The 26,152-nt window shown below is 42.3% G+C and overlaps 1 protein-coding gene across 2 annotated transcripts in view; it reads left to right on the plus strand.

Moving 5' to 3' along the window:
• Positions 1 to 26,152, plus strand: part of TOX2 (TOX high mobility group box family member 2) — a 146,966-nt gene that overhangs the window by 111,850 nt on the left and 8,964 nt on the right. For both annotated transcript variants that reach the window (XM_063108865.1, XM_063108864.1), the window contains exon 4: positions 24,047 to 24,286. In XM_063108865.1, coding sequence (XP_062964935.1) covers positions 24,047 to 24,286 — 240 coding nt within the window. The remainder of the gene's footprint in view (positions 1 to 24,046; positions 24,287 to 26,152) is intronic.

Genomic DNA, 26,152 nt, shown 5'->3' on the forward strand with positions numbered 1-26,152 from the left:
AGTGTAAGACACCTGTTCACTGCTGGGTTACAGAGACAAGGGCAAAATGCACACACACTGGGGAGGAGCACACAGTCAGCGCTTTCATGCCAGAACACTATCTGGCCGAGAGGGACAAGAGGAGGAAGGTGGCGAATGCCATCGGGAATGGCGCTGATGCCTCTGTGGCTTGCTCAGTCCCACTGTGCTGGCTCCCTCTGCGTTCAGCGACTATGTGTTTGGTAGCACAAAATACTACTGTGCTGGAACAATCGCTCTGCCAGAGCAGGACTTCTGCCCAGTGCGATTCAAAGGGATGGGATGCTTTACATCAGAACACACTGCGGCTGTTGAGTGGGTGAGGGCATTCATGGGACGGATTGTGCTGTACTGACTTGTCTCTCTGTCTCACTGGACTTGGTGGCCCTTCCTGTATGGCAAGACCTGTGCCTGACTTCTTTATGTCCCAGGACCTATGGCCCATGGGCTGTCACCGTGTGGGCCCTGAGGCTGTGATAGTTCACAGGCCACAGTTTCTGTCCTCAAGGAACCAACTGAGAAAGCACCACATGGTACATGGGAGTTGCCCAAAAACACTTGCTGGAGAAGTTCCCGAGCGGCCCGTTAAGAGACTTTTCATTGTTCAGGAAAAAGAAACTGGCTCTGAACCTTGGCAAGAAGAGGTGGATTTGGGAGATCATGAAGAGGTGGCATGTGCCTGACTTGGAAGCCACATGAAAGTGGGAGGTGAAGGGAGGAGGAGTCTGGGCAGATAATTTATTCAACAAACATCTGCGGAAGTCCTGCTAGGTGTCACGTGCTGTTCTAGGTGCTGGCAATACATTGGTGAACAAAACAAAGATCTTTGCCCTTGTGGGATTTACATCCTAGCAGGGGGAAAAAGCTAATAAACAATAAACTAATAAATAAGTCATATGGTATGTTAGCGGGTGTTAAGTGCTTTGGAAGAAAGAAGAGCAGCAGCATAAATGGCAGCTTTAGAGATGCTGGGGGGTTGGGGGATGGGAGGGGGCAGCTTGCATGATCAGGCCCGGGGCTCACGGGAAGCGTGAGATTTGAACAAAGACTTGCAGGAGGTGAGGGAGTGAGCCAGGTCAGCCCAGTGGAGGAAGAACATTCCATACGGGGGCAAAAGCTAACTTCACAGAGTTTTCCAGTCTCAGCCCTATGGACATTTGGGGCTGGATAATTCTTTGTTGTGGGGGGCTGTCTTGTTGTCGTAGGATGTTTAGCAGCATCTCTGGCCTCTACCCACTAGATGTCAGTAACATCCTCTCAGTTATAACAGCCAAAATGTCTCCAAATATTGCCAAACATCCCCTGGGGGGCAAAACCACACTGAAGGGCCCCATGGAGGGAGCATCTTGGATGTTCAAGGGGTAGCAAGGAGATGAGTGTGCTGCAGCGGAGCCAGTGAAGGGAGAGCAGTAGGGAGGAGGCCAGAGAGGTACCAGGTGGTGGTGGTGGGGTTGTTACAGGGTCTTGTAGCTTGGTGAGAACTTTGGCTTTTACTTGGAAGGAAGTAGGGAGCTAGTGCAGGCTCTGAGCAGAGGAGTGAGGGCTTGCATCCCGGCAACAGAAAGCGTAAGGACCACAGCCCCCCTTCCAACTGGAACAGAAATCTCACACTCACAGCCCTGCAATCCAGACCCAAGGGCTCAGCACCCTTGTTTGCAAACCTTTCTTCAAAGGCAAAACCAGCCCCAAAGGGGACAAATTGCTTTTCATTTACATCCTTCCCTGCTGGTGCCTTCATATTCATAACAGGGTGATCAGTATAACAGGAATGGGGCTGCTGCTTTAAAGGATAAATTAGTCTGACTCTTAACTCAATAATTAAAACTGTGATGGCGCTCGGCCTGCAGGGATAATGTACCATTATTATAGTCGTTTGTTTCAATTAAATGCTTACTGATTTTACAATAGCAGCTGGGCACCTGTGTGCTACAGCTATTACTCTGAACAAGACATCTACATTTCAGGAGAAATTTGTCAGCGTGCGAAGGATCTCCCGCCAAGCATGAAAGTTTATTAGAAATACTTACCGATGAAGCTTCAGGGCCAGAGCCAGGCATTGGGGAAGACTTCCTATTGGCTTTTTTTCCCTTCTCTTTTGTGCTGGAATTTTTTTTTTCCCCTAAAAGGAGATCATTTTCAAATATTAGACTTGTAAAGCCTGAGGACATCTCAGAGAACAGTGTGCCACTGGGAAGGCTGGCATAGGGGAGCTTTGATTGTGACTTCCCATCTTGTTAATTCCAGGGTGCAGTAGGCTGAATAATGCCCCCCATCCCCCCCACTCCAGATGTCTAAGTCCTGATCCCTGGGACCTGTGAATATGTTACTTTATGTATCCAAAGGGACTTTGCAGATGTGATTAAGTTAAAGATCTTGAGATGTGGAGATTATTCTGGATTATTTAGGTGAGCCCAATGATAAAATTACAAGTGCGCTTATAAAAGAGAGGCAGGACGGTCCAACACATGGATGGCCTATGGGACTGTGGAAGCAGAGAGAGAAAAGGCCATGTGATACAGGGCCATAAGCGAGGAATGAGGACAGCATCCATTCTAAAAAATAAATCAATTAATTAAAAGTGAGAAACCAGATTTTCCTTGGAGCCTCTGGAGGGAAGGCCTGCCAACACCTTGACTTTAGCCCACTGAGGTTGACCTTGGACTTCTGACCTCCAGAACTGTAAGAGAATGAGCTTGTGTTATTTTAAGACCCTAAGTTAGTGATAATTTGTTAAAGCAGTAACAGGAAACTAATACACAAAGTCTTTACCGCCTTCTCAGAGTGCAAGGATAGAGTGACTTTCACTAGGGTGACGGATTTGCTGCTGGCAGTAGGACTTTTTTTCAGCTGTCAGTGCACAGACCTATTGCCTGTTGCCGTCCTCTTAGCACCTGTAGGCACAGTCCCCTCCACCAAGCCTAGCCTTTGGATATCCTCATCTCTCACTCTCCCCAGCACCTCAGCTCTGCCAGGCCATGGGCAGCTTGCAAAGCTCATCATGCCACTCCATGCCTCAGTGCCTTTGCATATGCCATTCTTGCTTCTGGGAACACCCTCACCACCCTCCTTGTCTTCCGCAAACTTCCCCTTCAAGAGACAGCTCAGAGTTTTTTCCTTGGAAAAGCTTTCTGGCTTTCCAGACATTAATAGCGCTTCTTCTCTGGAACCCACAGGACCCCCAGCATATTTGGGTGCTGCACTGGTTAACACTGTGTGGGTGCATCTCTGCCTTTGCCATCAGACTATGCACTCTGGATATGGGATATTTTTAATATGCTCTTTGTCTCCTGTATTTAAGGGCCCAGGGTCTCAGACATAGCAGCCCTCAGGGAATGTTTGTTCATCAAATGAATGAATGAATGAGTGGGTAACAGGAACAGGCTTGGGGACCTGGGAAGCCTAGAGAAGTAAAATGACCACAGAGAGAGTTCTGATGAGAGTAGCTCAAGGCAGAGGCCCAGTAGAGGACATGAGAAAGAGGCTCAAGGCAGCAATGGGAGCTCAGCCTCCAGATCTCTGTCACCAATCCTGGCCTCTCTGCTGGGTCTAGACTTCTAGGCTGGACCCCAGACCTATGAGCTCTCTTCTCCCTCCAGGACTGGCATGAGGAAGTTTTGGCATTGACTTCTCACATCATTGATCCAAGTGTGGTAAGCTGAATAATGGCCCCCAAAGATGTCCACATCTTAATCCCCAGAACCTGTGAATGTGTTAGCTTCCATAGACACCCTGTAGGCTCCTCAAACTCAGCACATCTCAGCCTGTGCTCATCATTGGTCCTGCTCTCCCTCCTGTGTCTCTGCCTCAGAGAACTGCAATACCCACCCCTTATCACCATTTCATCCCAAGGGTCTTGCTTGACTCCTGTCCACTTTTCATCCTCCACATCCCACTCTGCCACCTATTAGTCTTCCTTAGTGCCTCTCAGACCCAGCAGGTGGACCTAGACTCAGCAAAGCCACACTGAGTGCTGCCAGGTCCATCTCAGCTCCAAGGCTTTACACAGGCTGTTCCCTCTTCCTGATGTTCTCCCCCTCTTCACCTGCTAGCCCTTGACCAGTTATAAGACTCAGTTCAGACTCCACTTCCTCTTGGTAGCCTCCTTCTTTGCCAGATTGGGTAGGGGACTATGCACAGGTCTTGCCACCACTGCCACCCCCACCACCACACAAGGCCTTGAAGGGAGGACTGTGTCCGTTCACCCCTGTATTGCCTGAGCCCAGCATCTGCACTTGGCACCTGGGCATGCTCACCAGGGTTTGCTGAATTGCTTCAGGGAGGTGTGGCTAATGAATCAGGGAGAGGCTGGTTCTTGCTCTCTCAGCAGGAGCCTGTCCAATGCCTGGGAGACAAAGAGAGTTTAACTGTGCTGGTCAGTGGGTTTGCAAGGGCCAGCAAGGGAGCCATTGTCCACCAGGTTCCCTGGAAACGGACTCTGAGATGAAGATTGTGTGCAGCAAGTTTGGGGAAGAACACTCAGGAATGTCACCTGTGAGGAGCAGAGGAAGTAGAACTGAGCAAGGAACTTGAACCAGAATGTATTGCTAGAGGCCTCAGCCAATCCCCTAGGGAGCTCTGGAACTAGGATGCTCCTTTTGAGATGTCCTGAATTGAATTAAGGGGACTGGGCCTTTGAGCCCCCATATCACTGGATGCGGGCCACCCCTTGGGAGGAGTTGTAGCTGTGGGTGAGGCAGCTCCATTAGCCAAAGGCAATTCCTGGAGAAGGTTGCAACTGTGAACTGTCCAGCAGCTGGGGACTGAGTGTCATGGTCCTGAAGCCATAGTGGCATGCCACAGTATTCCCTACGGGGTCATGGCTGCATCAATTTTAGAGAGAGACTGCAATGCGAGGTCAGAGCAAGAGCCCAGCTGGTGGCCAGGGCAGGGCACACTGAGCAGGAGTTTGCCGAAACCATGCTGGGCAGGGGGTGGGGTGATGATGTAGGGCTAAGGACATGGATGTGGGAACCACACAGACCCTCCTGTGAATCCCAGCTCTACCACCTACAACAAAATGACCCTGGGCATGTGACTTCCAATTCTGAGTCTCAGCTTCCTTATCTGTAAAATGCTCATGATAAACACACCTTCCTCCCACGAGAGGGTAAGAATTAAATGTGGTCAGAAAATCAGTGCCTGGCAAGTGTTACCTGCCAAATAAAAGGCAGCACCTCTACCATTATTTCCACTTACTTAACAACATTCAACTAACACAGAGGTTGGCAATCTGTGGCCATGGGCCAAAGACCCTCTGCCTTTCTTTTGTAAGTAAAGTTTTATTGGGACACAACCAAGCCCATTCATTTTCATATTGTCTGTGGCTGCTTTTGTGCTACAACAGCAGAGTTGAGTAGGTACGACAGAGACCATCTGGCCCACAGAATATTTACTATCTGTCCCTTTTTGGAAGTTTGCCAACTCCTGATCTAACAATATAGCAAGTATTTGTGAGGCACTCCCGCCCCTATGTCAGACCTTGTGCTGCTGTTTTTTTTTTGTTTTTTTTTTAAAAGATGACCGGTAAGGGGATCTTAACCCTTGACTTGGTGTTGTCAGCACCACACTCAGTTAGTGAGCAAACCGGCCATCCGTATATGGGATCCGAACCCGGGGCCTTGGTGTTATCAGCACCGCACTCTCCAGAGTGAGCCACGGGCCGGCCCGTGCTGCTGTTTTTTATTGTCATTGGAGCCTGCCTCCTGGCTTCTCTGTCCTCTCGTATTTCAGAACCTTCTATTGTTTCTAAACTCTCCTTAGCCCAGTTGAGATCCGGTTCAAACTCACACCTTGAACAAGTTCATTAGGGGATAAAGGGAAGGAAACCTTCTGATTGAACACCTACTATGTTCCTGGCTCTGTACAAAGTTACCTTTTCATTCAATTTTCACAGCTGCTCCCTGAGGGCAGATTCATTATTACCCTTCACCCCTGTGAGGGCCGTTAAGATCAGTATGGGTGCAGTGAAAAGATCTCAGGATCAGAAGACAGGCAGAGTTCTGGCTTTCCCTCTTCCTTGCTGTGTGATCTTGCAAAAGTCTCTTAACCTCTCTGAGTTTCAGTGTTTTTATTGTAAAATGGAGGTGATAAGAGTGCTTATATCAAAGATTTGTTTGTGAGACTTCTAGTACAGTGCCTGACACATGGCATGCACTCACCAAACATAAGACTAAGTATTATTATCATGATTACTATTGTTTCCATCCTTTATAAAACAAGGATGTTAGTATCTGTTGGCAATGGCTACTCTGAGACTGTAGAAGGGATTGTAAAATGCTGGTCAGTGGCTTGTTAATTTTTCTTTGGGGTTTGATCTGCTCAGAAATTGAGAAGTTTCTGGATCCTCCCAAACTGAGGCAGAGTCCAAACTGAGAAAACACAATTGAGCAGATCCACTATCCCCACCAGAAAAAAAAAGTTCCAATTCCCCAGGGAGAGCTTGAGGCTGTGTTTGAAGACACTTCGTTTCCCTGGGAGGAAGCAGGCAGGGTGTCAGTTCTGTGAATCAGCAGAAAGGGGGAAGGAGGAAGGTGTGATTTCTTACTCTCTCCCGTCTGTGTGGGGTCATGCCCAGCACATGGGCTGCTCTCCATAGAGATTGCAAATGGGCAATTTGTGAAAAACACCTTTGTATTTCTGCAGCCCTGAGAATCTGTTAAGCCCAGTGAACCTAATTACGTTCACGACGCCACCTCATTACTGTTTCTTCTGCCTCGTCCTTCCTGGAGAGGGTGCAGATGTGGCTCCTGACCGTGGCCATATGTTTCCAGGAGGGAAGCAGGAGGCACGTCTCATTTGCTTCCCAGACATCTCCTGAGTGCCGGCTGCATGCCAGGCCCTGTGCCCAGTGCTGGGGAGGCAGGTGTCTCTGCTCACTAGCAGATGCTCACACACACTGGGGAGGGCTCTGGGAGAGGCTCGGGAAGAGGGGGGGGCCAGGGGATGGAGCAGCGTCCCCAGACAGCTCTGGGAAGGGGCCAGAGAGGTCAGGAAGAGAGAGACTTTGAGCCCCTTTGCGGGCATTTTACAAGGCTTGGCCATTGCTGAGCAGACCCAGGGGAGCTGCAAAAAGATGCTAAGCAGGGATGAGACACCTGGACCCAAGGAAACCATGCTGGAGGCTGGGAGGAGGGCTAGTGCCATAGTTTGGGATCCTCTTGAAAGCTGACCCTGACACAAAGTTCTGGCTGCAAGTGGGAAGAAAGGAAGTGAGACCGGGAGGAAAGAAAGTCAAGGGCAGCCCACTGGGTTGTGACCACTGTGGGCAACAGGAACGCCATCCTGCTGGGGACTCTCTGAGAGGCTTGTGGGATACAACTCAGAATTGTCCCATCGAGGGGAGAGGGGGCCAAGGTTTCATTCACAAACTCCTGTCCCTCACTGCTTGAGGGTCACTCCTGGGCCTCCATTGCTCAGCACACCCAGGTGTTCCTGGCAGAGGATGCCCTCAGGCAGGCAGCTGCAGGAGGCCATCCACAGGGACAATACCCTCTGGAGGGGACCCTGAAAGTAGGCCAAGGGCAAATGAGCTACAGCCTCTGCTGTAGCTGGTAGGATGAAATGTCACAGTTGCTAAACATGTTGGGCCAGAGGGGGTGGGTTCTAATTGGGGTAGGGATCTTGTGAGCTAGTAGAGTATTGTAGAATGTGTGGAGGGATGGACATGGTCTGAACATTACTGTGTACCTCTCCTGTGAGCTGACCTTTTTTCTTCTAAGCCTGAAGTTGGCTTTAAGGGAAACACTTTCTTCGGTGGAACATGAGAATTTAGAATGGTCACCAGGGGGGTGCCCCTTATTTGTAGGTACTCGTGTAGGAGCCTCAGACTCACCCAGGGCGAGTGTAAGAGAGGAGGGAAGGTTGGGGAGGCTGAGGAATGCCGGCATGTAAGGGGTGGGAGAAAGAAAGATTGGCTACAAGGTAGCTGGACAGCCAAGAGCTACCCCGGCCCGGGACAGGGGAAAGAGGGCAGCCTGGGGAGGTGGCTGTCCCAGCACAGAGGAGCAAGGAGTGTTGTGGGGAAGGCATCGTGACTTAGGGAGGAAGTGTAACAGTCTGAAGAAACACAGCTCCACCTTTGGTAGCTGTGTGACCATGGGCGAGTCTCAGAACCTCTCTGAGCCTCGGCTTTCTCAGCTGGCGATGGCTATGTTACACCTCCTGTGGAGTCATGGTGATTCAGTGAGTCATATGTGAACTGCTATGCTTAGCGCTGTTTCTGGCACATAGTCAGTGCTTAATAAAAATCTCTCCTCCTCTTCCTCTTTCTCCTCCTCCTGATGAGGATTGCAGGGAGGGCAATAAAGGTGATTATAGCAGTGTGGATAGTAATGAGGACAGAGGACAGATGAGTCACGGATGGGAGGAGTGAACCTGCTGACAGTGAGGAGAGACAGTTCTCTGCACACTTGGCCGCACAGGGAAGAGAGAAAGTTGGGACAGAGTTTTTAGGAGACCTGGAGCTAAGAGAGGTTTCATTTAAAGATGAGAGAGACATGACTGGGATTTGATGCTGATGAGATGCAGCCAACAGAGGGGAGATGAGAGCTCAACCAACGGAGGGTGTCTTAGGTGAGGCTTCCTGGAAGCAGAGCCCTACACAGGGATTCTTGTGAAGGTTGGTTACTGCGGGAGCGCCCTCATGAGAAGGGGCGGCAGGAATCAGGGTCCACAAGGGACAGGGCTGAGCAAGGCTGTGGCCTCAGCCTGATCCCATGGGGAGCCCCAGAGCACAGCTGCACAACAGAACAAGGGGCTTGCCCTTTGCACCCCTGCGTCAGGCTCGCACTGGTGAGGTCTGCTGCAGGGCGGGGCAGGTGGCATGGGGCATAGCCTCCTGAGAGAAGCAGCTCCCATTTGGCCGAGACACTTCTCTGGGAAAGGGGACACCCCAGAACCTGGGGGGTGGGTACAATAGCATGGCGAAGGGGACCGGGCCAGGCACTTGCAGTGCCCTCCACAGTGGGCATCCTTAAATAGCAAGCCTCAAATTGGGGCCATATTTTTCACTTTGGGGAGATTAGGGCAAAGTTTTTAAAATGCCCTAGGAAATCTGGGCTGCTTAGTGACCCGTGTCTTGTTGGTTCGTATCTATTAATAACCAGTATTATGTTTTGTGTTTATGTAGGGGTCTGTCTCCCTAATTGACTGTGAGACCCTGAAGGGCAGTTGGGAGAAGGGTGCTCATCCCCAGAGTTTAGCATTATGTCCATCACAAAGCAAACATTCATGAAAGGTCTGACAATAGTTTATTGAGGATATATTTGTACCTACAGCAGGAGTGAAGTGCCTCCAGGGAGAACTGGACCTCACTCCCAGATCACATCCAGTTCTGCTATTCTTGCTTTAATTTTATTCAATAGGTCCAGCAAGCATTTGCTTTTAAGTTTGCAGGCCCAAATCTAGGTATTAAGAATATAAAGAAAAGTCACTGGAGAAGTGTAAAAAGTCAGTAGTTGTCAAGAAGATGCATTCGAGGGTCCTGCTCCAAAAAGTTGGGGGTGGGGTGGAGTGGTAAATGCTCACTCTTAACAAACTTCAATTATATAATGTATCCATGTGGTGAGAAAAAATCATCAGGAAAGATTACTTTAAGATAAATGATATGATGGTTGGATTTAAAAAATCAGTAAAAGAAATGAACACTGCTGGTAACCAAATAAGCAAAGATGAGCAGCACAAGATTTTTCTCTCAAATTTCCGTGGAAGAAGTTACAGAGCTCAAAATTGTGACTGAAACGATAAAAGATCTTAATGACTTAAAACATGTTTAATAGGAAATTCAGGGGAAAAAAAGGCAATACTCAAATGAATAGTAGAAAATATCTCTTATCTAAAGAAAGTGGAAAATGTTCAACTCGAAAGAGCTTGCCATGTATCAGCAAAATTAAAAATATTCCCCGCATGTAAAAATATCATAGTGCAATTTTTTTTAATTTAAGGAAACTTTGCAGTATAAAGGATCCACTATTATTATTGTTATTGTTATTATTTGGTTTGGATTTTAATCTGAGACGATCAGGAAGCCAATGAAGTATTTTAAGAAGCAGAATAGTATGGCCTGGTTTACATATTCTAGATGGCAATGTCTTGGGAGGGAGAGGAGTGTGAGAGATTTAGGGTTTATTGTGGAGGTAGGGTCAAAAGTGGTGGGGTTGGGGCTGGGGGGAGGTTATAAGGGAAATCAAGGCTGGTGCCCAGGTTTGTGGCTTGGGCGACAGCAAGAATGATGGTGCCATTTACTGTTTTGGTAAAACTGGGGGAGGAATGGATTTAAGGTGAATGAAGAATTCCCTTTGCAACGTGTTAAGTTGGATGTGCTTGTGGGTCATCCAAGGGAAGATGTCAGTTAGGCAAGTGGACGTAGGAGTCTGGAGCCCAGGTTGGAGATTAGGGGCTTAGCTTACCTGACTCCAGACATTTCATGGTTCATAGCATGGCCAGTTAAGCAGGTGGATGCCCACGTTTCCCTCCTCCCAGACTTCCCAGAACCCTTCCCACTTAAGTTCTATAGTATGCTTTGAAGAGCCCATGTTATTATTATTATTATTACTATTATTGCTTTGGCTATGTATTTTGTAGAAATAAATATTACAGATACAAGTTAAGCTCCCTTTGATCTCTCTGTTTTCAGAAAGAAATAATCACTGTTCTGTGGTTGGTGTTTTTATGCTTTTACTACATTTTTATATATCCTTAAACACCTGATAGTAATGTTTTACATCTTAAGCACATACATAAAGTTTTATACTGTATGTATTCTCCTGAAACTCTTTTTGCTCAATATTGTTTATGGGTTTATCCACACTGGCGGATGTAGCTCTAGGTCGTTCTCTTTAACTTTATACAGAATTCCACAATGTGTATATACCACAGAATTTTGCCATTCCTCAGTTGGTGGACATGTAGATTATTTCCAATTTTTCTGGAATTAAGAAAAATGCTGCAGTGATCATCTTTGTTGTAATGTGTAATTTTTGAAAGGTAACACCATGACTTTCATATAAATATAAAAATGTCAAAGTTTATTTAACTCATTATTAATGAGAAAGCCAGTAAGATACTACAGTAGGTTCAAAGGAGAACCTGAAGAATAAACACATATGTAGGCAGTCAGGAATGCTGAAATAAATTTGCTAATATAGTAAATGCAAAACTGGTTAATATCTACAGAGCAATAGAATATAATGTTTGGAATCATCTTTTCTACAGGGTGGGATCAATTATATCTCCACCAGACAAAATTTGTTTGCATTTTTATGGACAAGAATCAGTTGCTTTTGGGTTCTTATTCATAAAATCTTTGCCCAGTCCTACTTCCTGGAGTGTTTCCCCTATATTTTCCTTTAGTAATTGTATGGTTTTGGGTCTTATATTTAAGTCTTTAATCCACTTTGAGTTGATTTTGGTGTATGGTGAGAGGTACAGGTCCAGTTTCATTCTTCTGCATATGTATGTCCAATTTTTCAAGTGCCATTTATTGAAGAGGCAGTCTTTTCCCCACTGTATGTTCCTGTTGCCTTTGTCAAAGATCAGTTGGCTGTAAGTATGTGGGTTGATTCCTGGGTTTTCTATTCTGTTTCATTGATCTGAGTGTCTGTTTTTATGCCAGTACCATGCTGTTTTGGTTACAATAGCTTTATAATATAATTTGAAGTTGGATAGTGTTATGCCTCTAGCTTTATTTATTTATTTTTTTTCTGCTCAGGATTGCTTTGGCTACTCGGGGTCTTTTGTTGTTCCACATGAATGTTAGGATTGCTTTTTCTATTTCTGTGAAGAATGTCATTTGTATTTTGATAGGGATTGCATTGAATCTGTAGATTGCTTTGGGTAGAATGGACATTTTCATGGTGTTAATTCTTCCCATCCAAGAGCATGGTATGTCTTTCCACCTTTTTGTGTCCTCTTTAATTTCTTTCAATAGTGTTTTGTAGTTATCATTGTAGAGATCTTTTACGTCTTTGGTTAAATTGATTCCTAGGTATTTTATTTTTCTGGCAACTATTGTAAATGAGCTTGCTTTCTTGATTTCATTGTCTGCTACTTTCTTATTAGAGTACAAAAATGATTTGGGGGTGTTGATTTTGGATCCTGCAACATTACTGAAATTGTTAATCAGCTCTAAGAGTTTTTTGGTAGAATATTTAGGTTTTTCTATATATAACATCATGTCATCTGCAAACAAGGACAGTTTGACTTCATCCTTTCCAATCTGGGTGCCCTTTATTTCTTCCTCTTGCCTGATTGCTCTGGGTAGTACTTCCAATACTATGTTGAATAGAAGTGGTGAGAGTGGGAATCCTTATCTTGTTCCTGTTCTTAAGGGAAAAACTTTAAGCTTTTCCCCATTTAGGATGATATTGGTTATTGGTTTGTCATAAATGGCTTTTATTGTCTTGAAGTAATTTCCTTCTACACCTAATTTGCTCAGACTCTTTATCATGAATTTTATCATGACCCTTCATGTTGGATTTTGTCAAATGCTTTTTCCACATCTATTGAGATAATCACATGGTTTTTGTCTGTAGTTTCATTGATGTGGTGAATCATATTTATTGACTTGCTTATGTTGAACCAACCTTGCATCCCTGGGATGAAACCCACTTGATGATGGTGTATAATGTTTTTGATGTGTTGCTGTATTCTAGTTGCTAATATTTTGTTGAGACTTTTGCATCTATGTTCATCATTGATATTGGCCTGTAATTTTCTTTTTCTGTTGTATCTTTATCTGGTTTTGGTATCAGGGTGATGCTGGCCTCATTGAATGAGTTTGAGAGAATGGCTTCTGTTTCAATTTTTTGACCCCAAAGGCACAAGCAAGAAAAGAAAAAATAAACAAATGGGATTATATTAAACTAAAAAGCTTCTGCACAGCAAAGGAAACAATCAACAGAGTAGGAAGATAGCCTGTGGAATGGGAGAAAGTATTTGCAAACTATACGTCTGACAAGGGATTAATATCCAGAATATACAAAGAACTCAAACAACTATACATTACAAAACCAAATAATCCAATTAAAAAATGGGCAAAGAAGATTAATAGACATTTTTCAAAGGAAGACATACAGATGGCCAACAGGCACATGAAAAATGCTCAGCATCAATAGTCATCAGAGAAATTCAAATCAAAACCACACTGAGATATCATCTCACCTCAGTTAGACTGGCTATTGTTAAAAAGACCAAGAATAACAAATGCTGGGGAAGATGTGGGGAAAGGGGATCTCTTCTACACTATTGGTGGGACTGTAAATTAGCACAGCCATTGTGGAAAACAGCATGGAGTTTCATCAAACAACTACAGATAGAACTACCATAGGATCCAGCAATTCCACTACTGGGTATAAATCCAAAGGAATAGAAATCATCATGTCGAAGGGATACCTGCACTTCCATATTCATTGTAGCTCTATTTACAATAGCCAAGACAAGGAACCAACTTAAGTATCCATCAATGGATGACTGGATAAGGAAAATGTGGTATATATACACAACGGAATGTTACTTAGCCATAAAAAAAGAATGAAATTCTGCCATTTGCAACAACATGGATGAGTCTGGAGAAAATTATGTTAAGTGAACTAAGCCAGACAAGGAAAGAGAAATACCACATGTTCTCACTCATAACTGGGTGCTAAGAAAGAAGGGAAGGAAGGAAAGAAGAAAGAAAAGACAAGACCACAACAATATGTTGAACTTTCAGAAGGAGAGAACAAACCTAAGGATACTAGAGATGGAAGGGAGGGAGGGAGAGGGTTTGGAAAGTGACAGGTCAGGTAAAGGGCAAAAAGAAAAATCACAATTTGTAATAATGAATATGCTAATAATAAATGATAAAAATTAAAAAAGAATCAGTTGCATTCCACCTCATGCCCATTATGATGGCTTCTATCAAAAAAAAAAAAAAAAGAGAGAGAGAGAGAAAAAAAAACAAGTGCTGGGAGGATGTTGAGAAACTGGAGACTTTGTGCAGTGTTGGAGGGAATGTAAAATGGTTCAGCCACTATGGGAAACAGTATGGCAGTTCCTCGAAAAATTTAAAATAGAATTACCATATAATCCAGCAATTTCAATTCTGGGTATATACTCAAAAGAATTGAAAGTAGGATCTCCAAGAGATATTTGTACACTCGTGTTCATAGCAGCATCACTCACAACACCCAAAAGGTGGAAGCGACCCTTGTGTCCGTCTACAGATGAATGGATAAACAAAATGTACGTACAATGGAATATTATGCAGCCTTAATAAGAGAAGGAAATCTTGACCCATGCTACAACATGGATGAAGCTTGGCGACATTGTGCTAAGTGAGATAAGCCAGTCACAAAAGAATAAATACAAGGGTAACTTCAGAAAGTTCATGGAAAGATTCATATTATCTTTCCATCCTGTTTTTGCACGAACTTCTTAAAGTACCTTGTACTCATATGATTCCACTCATATGAAGTACCTAGAGTAGTCAAATTCCAGAGACGGAAGGTAGAATGGGGGTTGCCAGGGGCTTGGGGGAGGGATAAATGGGGAGTTATTGTTTTTGTACAACATGAAAAGAATTCTGTGGATGGATGGTGGTAGTGGTAGCACAACAATGTGAATGTATTGAATGCCACTGAACTGTACACTTAGTAATAGTTAAGATGGCACGTTTTATATTATGTTTATTTTACAACAGTGTAAACATTTTTAAAGAATACAATCAGTTGCATTAATAATTTTCTGCAGCTTACAAAGTTGTAAAATAGCCTCGTCAGAGATGAAGGCGCACACTTCTATACACTCAGATAACCCCAGAGGTCCCCTAGACAATGCCCAGCATTCCACTCAAAGGACACTCATTTGTTCATTTCAATGTTTTTCACTATTTTTCTTGTAATATATATGTCTTTTTATGCATGTGGGAAAGTTTTTTATAGTAAATATCTTGGACTAGAATTACTAGGTTACAGGATATGCGCATGTTTAAAGTACTGAGTATTATCCGATTGTTTCTTAAAGTGTTTATCTTATTATTTTACACTCCCAACAGCAATATAAGCAGAAACCCAAATGGCCCAGTAAACTTGTGGAAAGGTGTTCAACCTCACTAGTAACCAGAACAGTGCAAATTAGAATGACTTTAGGAGCATTTCACAGTTAGCGTATTTGCAAAAATTCAAAAATCTGTCATTAGCAAGTGTTGGCAAGGTATTAAATTACTAAGTCAGGAATATCTGATTGAAGAATTCTGAAGCAGGCAGCTGGGAAGAAAATCAAAACAAAAGAAGCCCTAACACAGAACCCTAAGGTGGATTTGCCCTTGAGGAAATAATGTCAGGTTCTTGTTTAAGACTTGTGGAAGGAGAGTGTGTACATGCTGGGGTGGGAAGAGGGGGATGTTTAGAGAATAGATTTTAAAACCATCCACCCTTTAACACAGTTCACTTTAAGTCTGTTTCTCAGGTCTCTTTATGATTAATGTAGTAATAAAATATATATCACAATATATTATAAGAACTAGATTAAAACCCAAAATCTACCATATGCTGTTTACAGGCTGCACGCTTAAAATGATACAGGACAAAAATAAAACTAGAAAAAACAGTGATAATTATAGCAGATAAAGTAGAATTCAAGACAAAAAGATTAATTGAGGCAAAGATGCTTGTTTTTTTATGAATAAGGAGAAGCCATAATAAAGATATAGCATTCTGGGACATTTAAGGAATGAATAATTTTACATCTATATATAAAAAAATACCTGTTTAAATTCTAGAGAGACACTGATGAGAACACAATAGGAATGGCAGGCTTTAACTCATTTTTCTAAAGATTTCACAGCTAAAGTAGTCAAAACAGTTTATTGAATAGACATATAAATTTTTACATTATGGAGTAAACATTATTTCAGATGTACATGAACATTTTACAAAAATTGATCATATACTATGCCATAATGAAAACCTCAATACATTCCAAAAAGGTGAAATTCTAGGAGTCATGTTCTCTGCACACCATAACAAAGAGATACGTTAAATGAAAACACTCTTCCAAATAACTATAGGGTAAAGAAGAAAATCAAGTCTTCGGTTGCAGAGTATTTTAAAAATATTTATATGATGCAGCTAAAATTCTTTTCAGGGGAAAAAATCATGATTGTGGAGTAGAGTTTCTCAACCTCCTCAATACTGACATTTTAGGACATTTATTTGTTTGGGGGTGGTGGGGCAAGGAGCTGTCCTGTGCACTCTGGGAGGTTTAGCAGCATCTCTGGCCACTACCCACTAGATGCTAGTAGCACAACCCCCAACCCCCAGTTGTGAAAACCAAAATTGTCTTCGAATGTCCCCCACATGGTAAAATTCCTCCTGCTTGAACCCCTGCCACTATCGCTAAGAAAGAAAATGTAAAAATAAATAAATAGTTTAATTTGAAAAGCTAGCTAAAAACAACAACACAATACTTGAGGTCAACATTAATACAGAGGAAAGCAGAATTTAATAATGATCATAAAAATTGTCAAACTGATTTTTTTAAAATATAAGAACTTGTTCTTTTGATAGTTAAAATATATAAACTTTTGAGAAGGAAAAAAAGGTTTTTTTATTGTCATCTTTATTTTATTTTATTTTGTGTTATTATTAGCATATTCATTGTTATGAGTCATGATTTTTCTTTAAGCCCTTTACCCGACCTGTCCCTCCCCAAACCCCTTCCTCCCTCCGCACCATCTCTAATAACCTTAGGTTTGTTCTCTCCTTCTGAAAGTTTAATGAATTGTTGTAGCCTTTTCTTTCTTTCTTTCTTTCTTTCTTTCTTTCTTTCTTTCTTTCTTTCTTTCTTTCTTTCTTTCTTTCTTTCTTTCTTTCTTTCTCTTTTTCTCTCTTTCTCGAGAAGGTAAAATTTTTAAAGCAATAGGCATTCACAATATTACAAATTTGACTGAGGATTTAACTACAAAAAACATAGAATGGATTAAAAATTTGGTATTATCTAGGTTATATGTGATTAAGTGTTCAAATGTGGATTAAATGGACTATTTTCTAAAAAATATACATGTATATTTATATATTTGGTGTATATGTATATATACATACATATAAATTAACAAAACTGACCCAAGAGAAAATGGAAACTAAAATAGACCTATTAGCCATGAAAGATATTATAAAAAAAAAAAAAATCACTGGGCCTCAAATGGTTTTATATCTAAAGTCTTTACTTTCTCTAAGGAAAATATAATTTCTATGTTAATTATGCTGTTTCAGGGCATAAAGAAAAAGGGAAACATCTCAGTTCTTTTTCTAAAGCTGATGATAACACAGACACCAACATTTGACAAAGATAACCCTAACAAAGAAAAACTAAGAGATATGTAAAAAAGAGTTTCCCAGAAATAAAGACACTCCAGACGCATTCAAACAAATATTCAGACAAGGGTAGCAATATTAATATCAGTCTCCTCTGTATTCAAGGCAAAAATAAGACAAAAAATGAGACACTTTATAATAATAAAAAGTTCATAGAAGAGCATTTTTATGTAGCTCAGCCAGAGAGGCACCTCATGTTTAGGAATTGGTCAGGATGAAATTCTCAGTTTCCAAAAATATCTAAAAATCTTTACATCGGGCCGGCCCGTGGCTTACTCGGGAGAGTGTGGTGCTGATAACACCAAGGCCACGGGCTCGGATCCCATATAGGGATGGCCGGTTAGCTCACTGGCTGAGCGTGGTGCTGGCAACACCAAGTCAAGGGTTAAGATCCCCTTACCGGTCACCTTTTAGAAAAAAAATAAAAAATAAAAATCTTTACATCAAGTTTTACTTGATGTCCAGCCCCTTTCTTCTTATAGCTATTCAGTGAACAGTCTAGAAAAGATCAATGCCTTTCTGGGGACAGCTGCAATTAATAATAAAACTGTCTTACTGCGGTATGTACAACAGAAGACATGTGAGGAGAGTGAAGTCAAGCTGTCAGTCTAATGTAAACTACAATTAATCTGAAAAGTCTCACACAAGCCGACCGAATTAAAACCTCCCCCAGAGGTCGTCAGGAGTTCCATAGTCAGGAATGGATAGAGGGGTCACATTTTCTTTGATGTGTCCTGCACTAACTTGCAGATTTTGGCAGCAATCACAAGTTACAAATGTAATTAGACTCTATCAGAAATATAGAGTTAATCAGCATCTCAATTTTTGATGGTCTTATGAGAGAATAAGTCCTTTACTTTGGGCATCTTCAAGTGACCCAGGTAGTCCAGCAAGCATCCTGACCAATTCCTACATATGAGGTGCCTTTCTGGCTATACAAAAATACTGTTTAATGAAAATGCTTTGTCTCTCTCTCTTTTTATTTATTTTGTTGTTGTTGTTGCTCTCTCCGCCCTCCCTGCCCCCCACTCTTGATTTGATTCAGATTTTTCCCTCTCCTACTTTGGAAGAAATACAGTCTATTCCTTTTCTTTCTTTTTTTTTATTTTATTTTTTAAATTTTATTTTATTTTGTCAGTATACAATGTGGTTGATTATTGTGGCCCATTACCAAGACTTCCCTCCCTCCTCCCTGTTCCCCCTCCCTCCCAACAACCTCATATCTGTTCGCTTGTCATATCAACTTCAAGGAATTGTAATTGTTGTGTCTTCTTCCCTACCCCCCCCCCCAGGTTGTTTGTGTATTTATTTATTTATTTTTAGCTCCCACAATTAAGTGAGAACATGTGATATTTCTCTTTCTGTGCCTGACTTGTTTCACTTAATATAATTCTCTCAAGGTCCATCCATGTCATTGCAAATGGCAGTATTTCATTCTTTTTTATAGCAGAGTAGTATTCCATTGTGTAGATTTACCATATTTTCTGTATCCACTCATTTGATGATGGACATTTGGGCTGGTTCCAACTCTTAGGTATTGTAAAGAGTGCTGCAATGAACATTGGGGAACAGGTATACCTTCGACTTGATGATTTCCATTCCTCTGGGTATATTCTCAGCAGTGGGATAGCTGGGTCGTATGGTAGATCTATCTGCAATTGTTTAAAGAACCTCCATACCATTTTCCATAGAGGCTGCACCATTTTGCAGTCTCACCAACAATGTATGAGAGTTCCTTTTTCTCTGCAACCTCACCAGCATTTATCATTCACGGTATTTTGGATATTAGCCATCCTAACTGGGGTGAGATGGTATCTCAGTGTGGTTTTGATTTGCATTTCCCAAATGCTGAGTGATGCTGAGCATTTTTTCATATGTCTGTTGGCCATTTGTATATCTTCCTTAGAGAAATGCCTACTTAGCTCTTTTGCCCATTTTTTAATTGGGTTACTTGTTTTTTTCTTGTAAAGTTGTTTCAGTTCCTTGTATATTCTGGATATTAATCCTTTGTCAGATGTATATTTTGCAAACATTTTCTCCCACTCTGTTGGTTGTCTTTTAACTCTGTTATTGTTTCTTTTGTGTGCAGTAGCTTTTCAGTTTGATATAATCCCATTTCTTTATTTTTCTTTTGGTTACCTGTGCTTTTGGGGTCATATTCATGAAGTCTGTGCCCAGTCCTACTTCCTGAAGTGTTTCTCCTATGTTTTCTTTGAGAAGTTTTATTGTTTCAGAGTGTATATTTAATTCTTTAATCCATTTTCAGTTGATTTTAGTATATGGTGAGAGGTATGGGTCTTGTTTCATTCTCCTGTATATTGATGTCTGGTTATCCCAGCACCATTTGCTGAAGAGGCAGTCTCTTCCCCAGTGTGCCTTTGTCAAAGATCAGATGGCTGTAGGTGTGTGGGTTGATTTCTGGATTCTCTATTCTATTCCATTGATCAGTGTGTCTGTTTTTATGCCAGTACCATGCTGTTTTGGTTATTATAGCTTTGTAGTATAAAGTCTGGTAGCATTATGCCTCCAGCTTTATTTTTTTTGCTCAGAATTGCTTTGGCTATGCATGGTCTTTTGTTATTCCATATAGAAAAAAAGCATTTGATAAAATTCAACACTCATTCATGACAAAGACTCTCTATAAATTAGGTATAGATGGAAAGTATCTCAACATAATTAAAGCTATATATGATAAACCCACTGCCAATATCATCTTGAATGGGGAAAAGCTGAAAGCTTTTCCCTTAAGAACAGGAACTAGACAAGGATGCCCACTCTCACCACTCCTATTCAACATAGTGTTGGAAGTACTAGCCAGAGCAATCAGAGAAGAGAAGGAAATAAGGGGCATCCAGATTGGAAAAGATGACATCAGACTGTCCCTGTTTGCAGATGACATGATCCTATATATTGAACAACCTAAAGCCTCTACAAAAAAACTCTTGGAGTTGATAAATGATTTCAGCAAAGTAGCAGGATACAAAATCAACACACAAAAATCAGTAGCATTTCTCTTCTCCAATAGTGAACATACAGAATGAGAAATCAAGAAAGCCTGCCCATTTACAATAGCCACTAAAAAAATAAAATACTTAGGAATTGAGTTAACCAAGGATGTGAAAAATCTCTATAATGAGAACTACAAACCACTGCTGAGAGAAATTAAAGAAGACACAAGAAGATGGAAAAATATCCCATGCTCTTGGATTGGAAGAATCAACATTGTGAAAATGTCCATACTACCCAAAGTGATATACAAATTCAATGCAATCCCCATCAAAATTCAAATGACATTTTTCTCAGAAATGGAAAATCTATCCAGACATTTATATGAAAATGCTTTGTCTCTCTTCCCTACAATCCTATCAGATGAAAGGTTTGGAGGAGCATAGAAGATAATTTTTTTTTAGTGAAAGTAACTTTATTTTATCAAGATCTATTTCCTGTTAAACCCAACATTTTTAGGTCCTGCCCAAGAAGATAATTTTTTTAAATGTAGTTTTGGTAACAGAATGGGACACAATCATTTTGTAACAATAGAGAAAATACAAAACCTCGTACTTGAGGAGAGACGAGAAAGGGAGGAAGGATTTAAAGATCTGTGTTTTTCAAAACTACTATTTTGTAAACTTTCCCCTCTTCCTGAATAAAAACCTCCCATGCTGCTTTGAAAAAAAAAAATCAATCCATAATAAAGATATAATTGCATATTCCTTTTGCAATAAAAACTAACACCAAATTCCCCAAACAAAAACAAATACATGTATACAATGTAATGTAATCAGGGTAACTAGCACATTTATCATTGTGAACATTTATCAATTCTTTGGGCTGAGAACATTTGAACTTCTCTCTTATAGCCATTTCAAAATATACAATAAGGGCCGAGCCCGTGGCGCCCTCGGGAGAGTGCGGCGCTGGGAGCGCAGCGACGCTCCCACGGCGGGTTCGGATCCTATATAGGAATGGCCGGTGCACTCACTGGCTGAGTGCCGGTCACGAAAAAGACAATAAATAAATAAATAAATAAATAAAATAAAAATAAAAATATACAATAAGTTGTTAATTATAGAAACCTGACACTACTATAGAACACTAGAACTTACTCTTTTTATCTGGCTATAATTTTGTATTTGTTAACCAACCTTTCCCTATTCTCTCTTACCCCCTATCCTTCCCAGCTTCTAGTAACCACAGTTCTACTCTCTATTTCTATGAGCTCAACTTCTTAGCTCCTACATAGAAGTGAGAACATGTGGTATTTATCTTTCATGTGCCTGACTTACTTCACTTAACACAATGTCTTCCAGGCTCATCCATGTTGCTGTGAATGACAGAATTTCATTTTTTTCTTATGGCTGAGTAGTATTCCATTGTGTAAATAAACATTTTCTTTGTCCATTCATCAGTTAGTGGACATTTAGGCTCATTCCATATCTTGGCTATTGTGAATCATGCTGTAATAAACATAGGGGTGCAGATAGCTCTTCAATATACTGATTTCCTTTCCTTTGGATATATACTCAGTAGTGGGACTGATAGATCGTCAGTAGTTCTATTGATACTGGTAGTTCTATTTGTACATTTTTGAGGATGCTCCATACTGTTTTCCATAATGGCTGTACTAATTTACATTCCCACCAACACCATACAAGAGTGCCTAAAGGGAGATATTGAAAGAAGCAGAAAAGTTGTAGGCCACCTAGACAGGGCTGTATCAGATTAAAGAGCCAAAAAGTAAGAAAGGAATCTAAATAATGTAAGCATTGCTGATCAAATAGGTAAATATTACATTGTGACATAAATATGCAAACACAGCCTACCCTTTGCCTGTGAGTACTGTGGAATGTGTTTAAAATTTAATCATATTTGGGTCCCAAAGGAAATCTTAACAAATTCTCAAGAGTTCGAATAGTATAGACCACATTCTTTGATCACTTTTGTTACTAGAAATAAGTAGCAAAAGGAAAAGAAACACACAAAAAAATTAACCACTTAGAAATTTCAGGACTCTTCCTAAACAATTCTTGGATCAAGGAGGAAATTAAAACTGAAATTTAAAAATAAATACATAAAAAACAATAACAGATATCTTACACGATGACTCTATGAGAAGTGTTGAAAGCATGCTCAGAAGAGAATTAATAGCATTTAACATATTACTAAAAATGGAAAATGGAAGTAAATTAATTAAAAATGCAACTCAATAAGCCAGGCACAGAAAGACAAATACTGTGTGATCTCACTTATATGTGAAATCTTTAAAAATAGGGCTCATAGAAACAGAAAGTAGAATAGTGGTAACCAGAGGCTGGGGGTGGGGACATAGGGCGATGTGCTTAAAGGGTACAAAGTTTCAGTTAGACAGGAGAAGTAAGTTCTGGAGATCTACTGTCCAGCATGGCGATTTTGATTAATCATAATGTACAGTATACTTGAAAGTTGCTAAGAAAGTAGATCTTAAATGTTCTCATCAAAAAATGGATAGGTATGTGAGGTGATGGATGTGTTAATTAGCTTGATTTAATCATGCCACAATATATACATACATCAAAACATCACAATGTACACCATAAATATATACAATTTGTCATCTGTCAATTAAAAAATAAATAAAATGCAACTCAAAATTGAGGAGGAAGTGACAATTATAAATCTTTAAAATGCAGAAGAAGGATTACTAAAGATAAAATTTGATATTAAAGAATTAGAAAACAGAAACAGAAGTGATAAATTTGAGATTTGGTTCTTTTGAGGAAAAAAGAAACAGCCCGCATAAAATTGAAAACCCATTAGTCTGCCTAATGAAGAAAAAGCAAGAGGAAAACACAGGTATGAAACATTAGAAATTAGAAAAGGAGAATAACCACAGATGCAGAGGAAAATAAAAATAATGATAAGCGTATGCAAATTGGTATGCCTCGCTGAAGTGTGTGGATACGTATTTATATTTAGGTCAAAAGTACACACTTTTAAATAGATGTTTAGTATGGGAAATGGTTATATGTAAAAATCAGTAGCTTGCTTATATTCCAGAAATAATCAGTTAGAAAATGTCGTGGGCATGGAGTTAATAAGAAAATTACTGGCCTATAAAATAAAAAGTGCTCAACTTTATCAAGGAATTTATTTACTCAATGTATTTAACAAACCCTTACACAAAATAGGGCTCACCATATGCCAGCCAGAGACACATGATCCTTAACAACTCTAGAAGGTAGGTTTGGAAAAGATGAAGAAGCTGAGGCACAGGGAAGTTAAGTAGCTTCCAAAGTCACCCAGCTGGTAAGTGCCAGGATCAGGATTCAAAAGAGCCAGTGTCTAGCATCTGTGCCCTTTGCTGGGACATAGCATGTTCCAGGAGTGAAGGCTCCACGTCACAAAATGATCCATTCACAACTGGACTGATCTGTCTGGCAAGGGCTGAAGGGGTCACCATCTGTCCAGGGTGAATGTCACCAGAATGGCAAAGGGACAAGGGGCTGTAGTCCCCCCCACAAGTGCACCGAATCATGCAGGGGTCAAAGTAGAAAGGAACTAACTCCCCCTCGAGATTCATCCAGTGGGGATCCGCAGGGGAGCCACAGTGGGCCCTCCTCTGAGTCCCGTCACGCAGATGCGATGGTGTGGCCGGGCAGATCCTTTCTAACTCGAAGTGCCCTGTCCTTCTCTCTTAGATCCAGGAGATGGTCCACTCGGAGGTTGCCGCCTACGACTCAGGCCGACCAGGGCCCCTGTTGGGCCGCCCAGCTATGCTGACCGGCCACATGAGCGCCCTCAGCCAGTCCCAGCTCATCTCTCAGATGGGCATCCGGAGTAGCATCGCCCACAGCTCCCCGTCACCCCCAGGGAGCAAGTCAGCGACCCCATCCCCCTCCAGTTCAACTCAGGAGGAGGAGTCGGAAGCCCATTTCAAGGTAAATGGGGTGGAGAGACAAAGCCTTAAGATGCCTTAAGTTGCCCTCTTGCTACGGGGAAATGGGCATCGTCTCCCTCTAGAAAAGACGAGAAGAGAGGCTGTAGCTTTTGCTGGAAACCAAGAAGGGAGAAAATGAGCCGGTGAAACAGGGGCTGCTGGCCAAACACCTGCTCAGGGGCCTTGGGACATTGGGCTTCAGCTGCTGAACTCACTAAGTGTCCTTGACTGTTCTGTCCCCTGTGTGTTCCTGTGGTGTTGTGCATAAAGCAGAGAAAACTCCAGCAAATGTCGAGGGGATGTGGTGAGAAAATGCTGTGAAAACATGGCTCAGTCTTATTCTTGCATGTCCAGTGGGTCATTTCAGTGACACCAGTGGCATCAGCAAGATCCTGCGGGTCATATCTTATGCCATTTTGGCCTCTTAGGAGAAAATATTCTGACAAAAAATATGTAGTTCAGCAGAGGGCACCTCTGGACCCAGGGTATCAGCACTGAACTCAGGAATGGGACACTAAAAATGACCCCCCGTTGGGGGCACGCCCCCGCAACATCCCCAGAGTTCAGAGGTGGTACAGCCTCTTCAGGAGCATGTCAGTGCTCAGAGCCACCACCGGCCCAGGCTCTGGTCTTTTCCTTGCACTGACTCCAAAGATTCCTTCTTGCTGGAGAGAATCTTGTTTTACTGCGCAGGAAGACAGAGGCCCCAAAAGGCCAGGGAGGGAAGTGTTGGTCCAGAATCTCCCAACAAGCTCCTGGTACAGTCAAGGCTTGACCCTGTGACTCCTGCCCTTTCTTCTTCATAAAGGCCCCTCACCATTTTCCACATGGTTGCCCTGCGGAGGCCTGGGGCAGTAACCATGGCACCCATGGTATTAGACTCTGACATCTTGCACGGGGTGGGTGGGGGAAGTTACCCCTGAATCCTGGTCCAGCTTCATCCTTAGGATAACTAGGGCTCTATCATAGACCAGGCAGGGACAGTTTTCATTTAACTTTTTCTTTAACAAACACTTCTAAAATACTCCCAATGGGCCAGATAGTGTTCTAAGCACATAATGTATTCATTCGTGTAATCCTCATAACAATCCTAAGTGGCAGGTATTATAATCTCCATTTGGCAGATGGGGAAACTGAGGCATGGGGCAGTTAAGTAACTTATCCAGTGCCATGCAGCTAGTAAGTGGCAGACCCAGGATTCAAACGCTGGTGGTTGCAGTTGCACTCTGGTGTATGTGCCCTTAACCACCTGCAAAGCCAAGTCTGTGCAGCTTTTCATTAATGACAAGATGCATCTTCATCCGTGTCTTGTTAGGGCCTCTTCGTGACACTGTAGAACTGAGGCTTGGAAACATGGGTGGCTGCAGAGAAAGTCTCAGGAACAGAACCAATGTTGCCACACACTCTGCCCCTCCCTGTCCCTCAGTTGTGGAGGCCGGAGTCTTGTCCACTGGCCATGGTTTCCTTGTCAGTTCACGGTATCACCTCCATCTTCTTGGCACATAGAGCCACAGTCTTCACCCCAGGATCCAGGGCCTTTTACCAAAGTCCCTGGTCCCTATGTGGCCTGAGGGTCCTAACAGAGACCCACTGAGGTCTGTGATGAACATCCTAGCCACCCCCACCCCCCGTCGTGGAAACCCTATGCCAGGCGCTCACAGGATTGTGGTCCTAGAGCCTGTCCAGGTGAGGCCACTGGCTCCAGGGCTGACCCAATGACCGTCACATTAGCCTCATCCCTTCCAACCACCTCACAGGGATCCAGGGGACTAAGTCACCTGCCCAAAGTTGCACAGCTGAAATGTGGTAGAGGAGACTGACCTTTTGTAACCAGGAATAATCTTTGGGGATTAGTCGTGATAACAAG

This window comes from Cynocephalus volans, chromosome 1 (assembly GCF_027409185.1).
Source record: "Cynocephalus volans isolate mCynVol1 chromosome 1, mCynVol1.pri, whole genome shotgun sequence".
Lineage (NCBI taxonomy): Eukaryota > Metazoa > Chordata > Mammalia > Dermoptera > Cynocephalidae > Cynocephalus > Cynocephalus volans.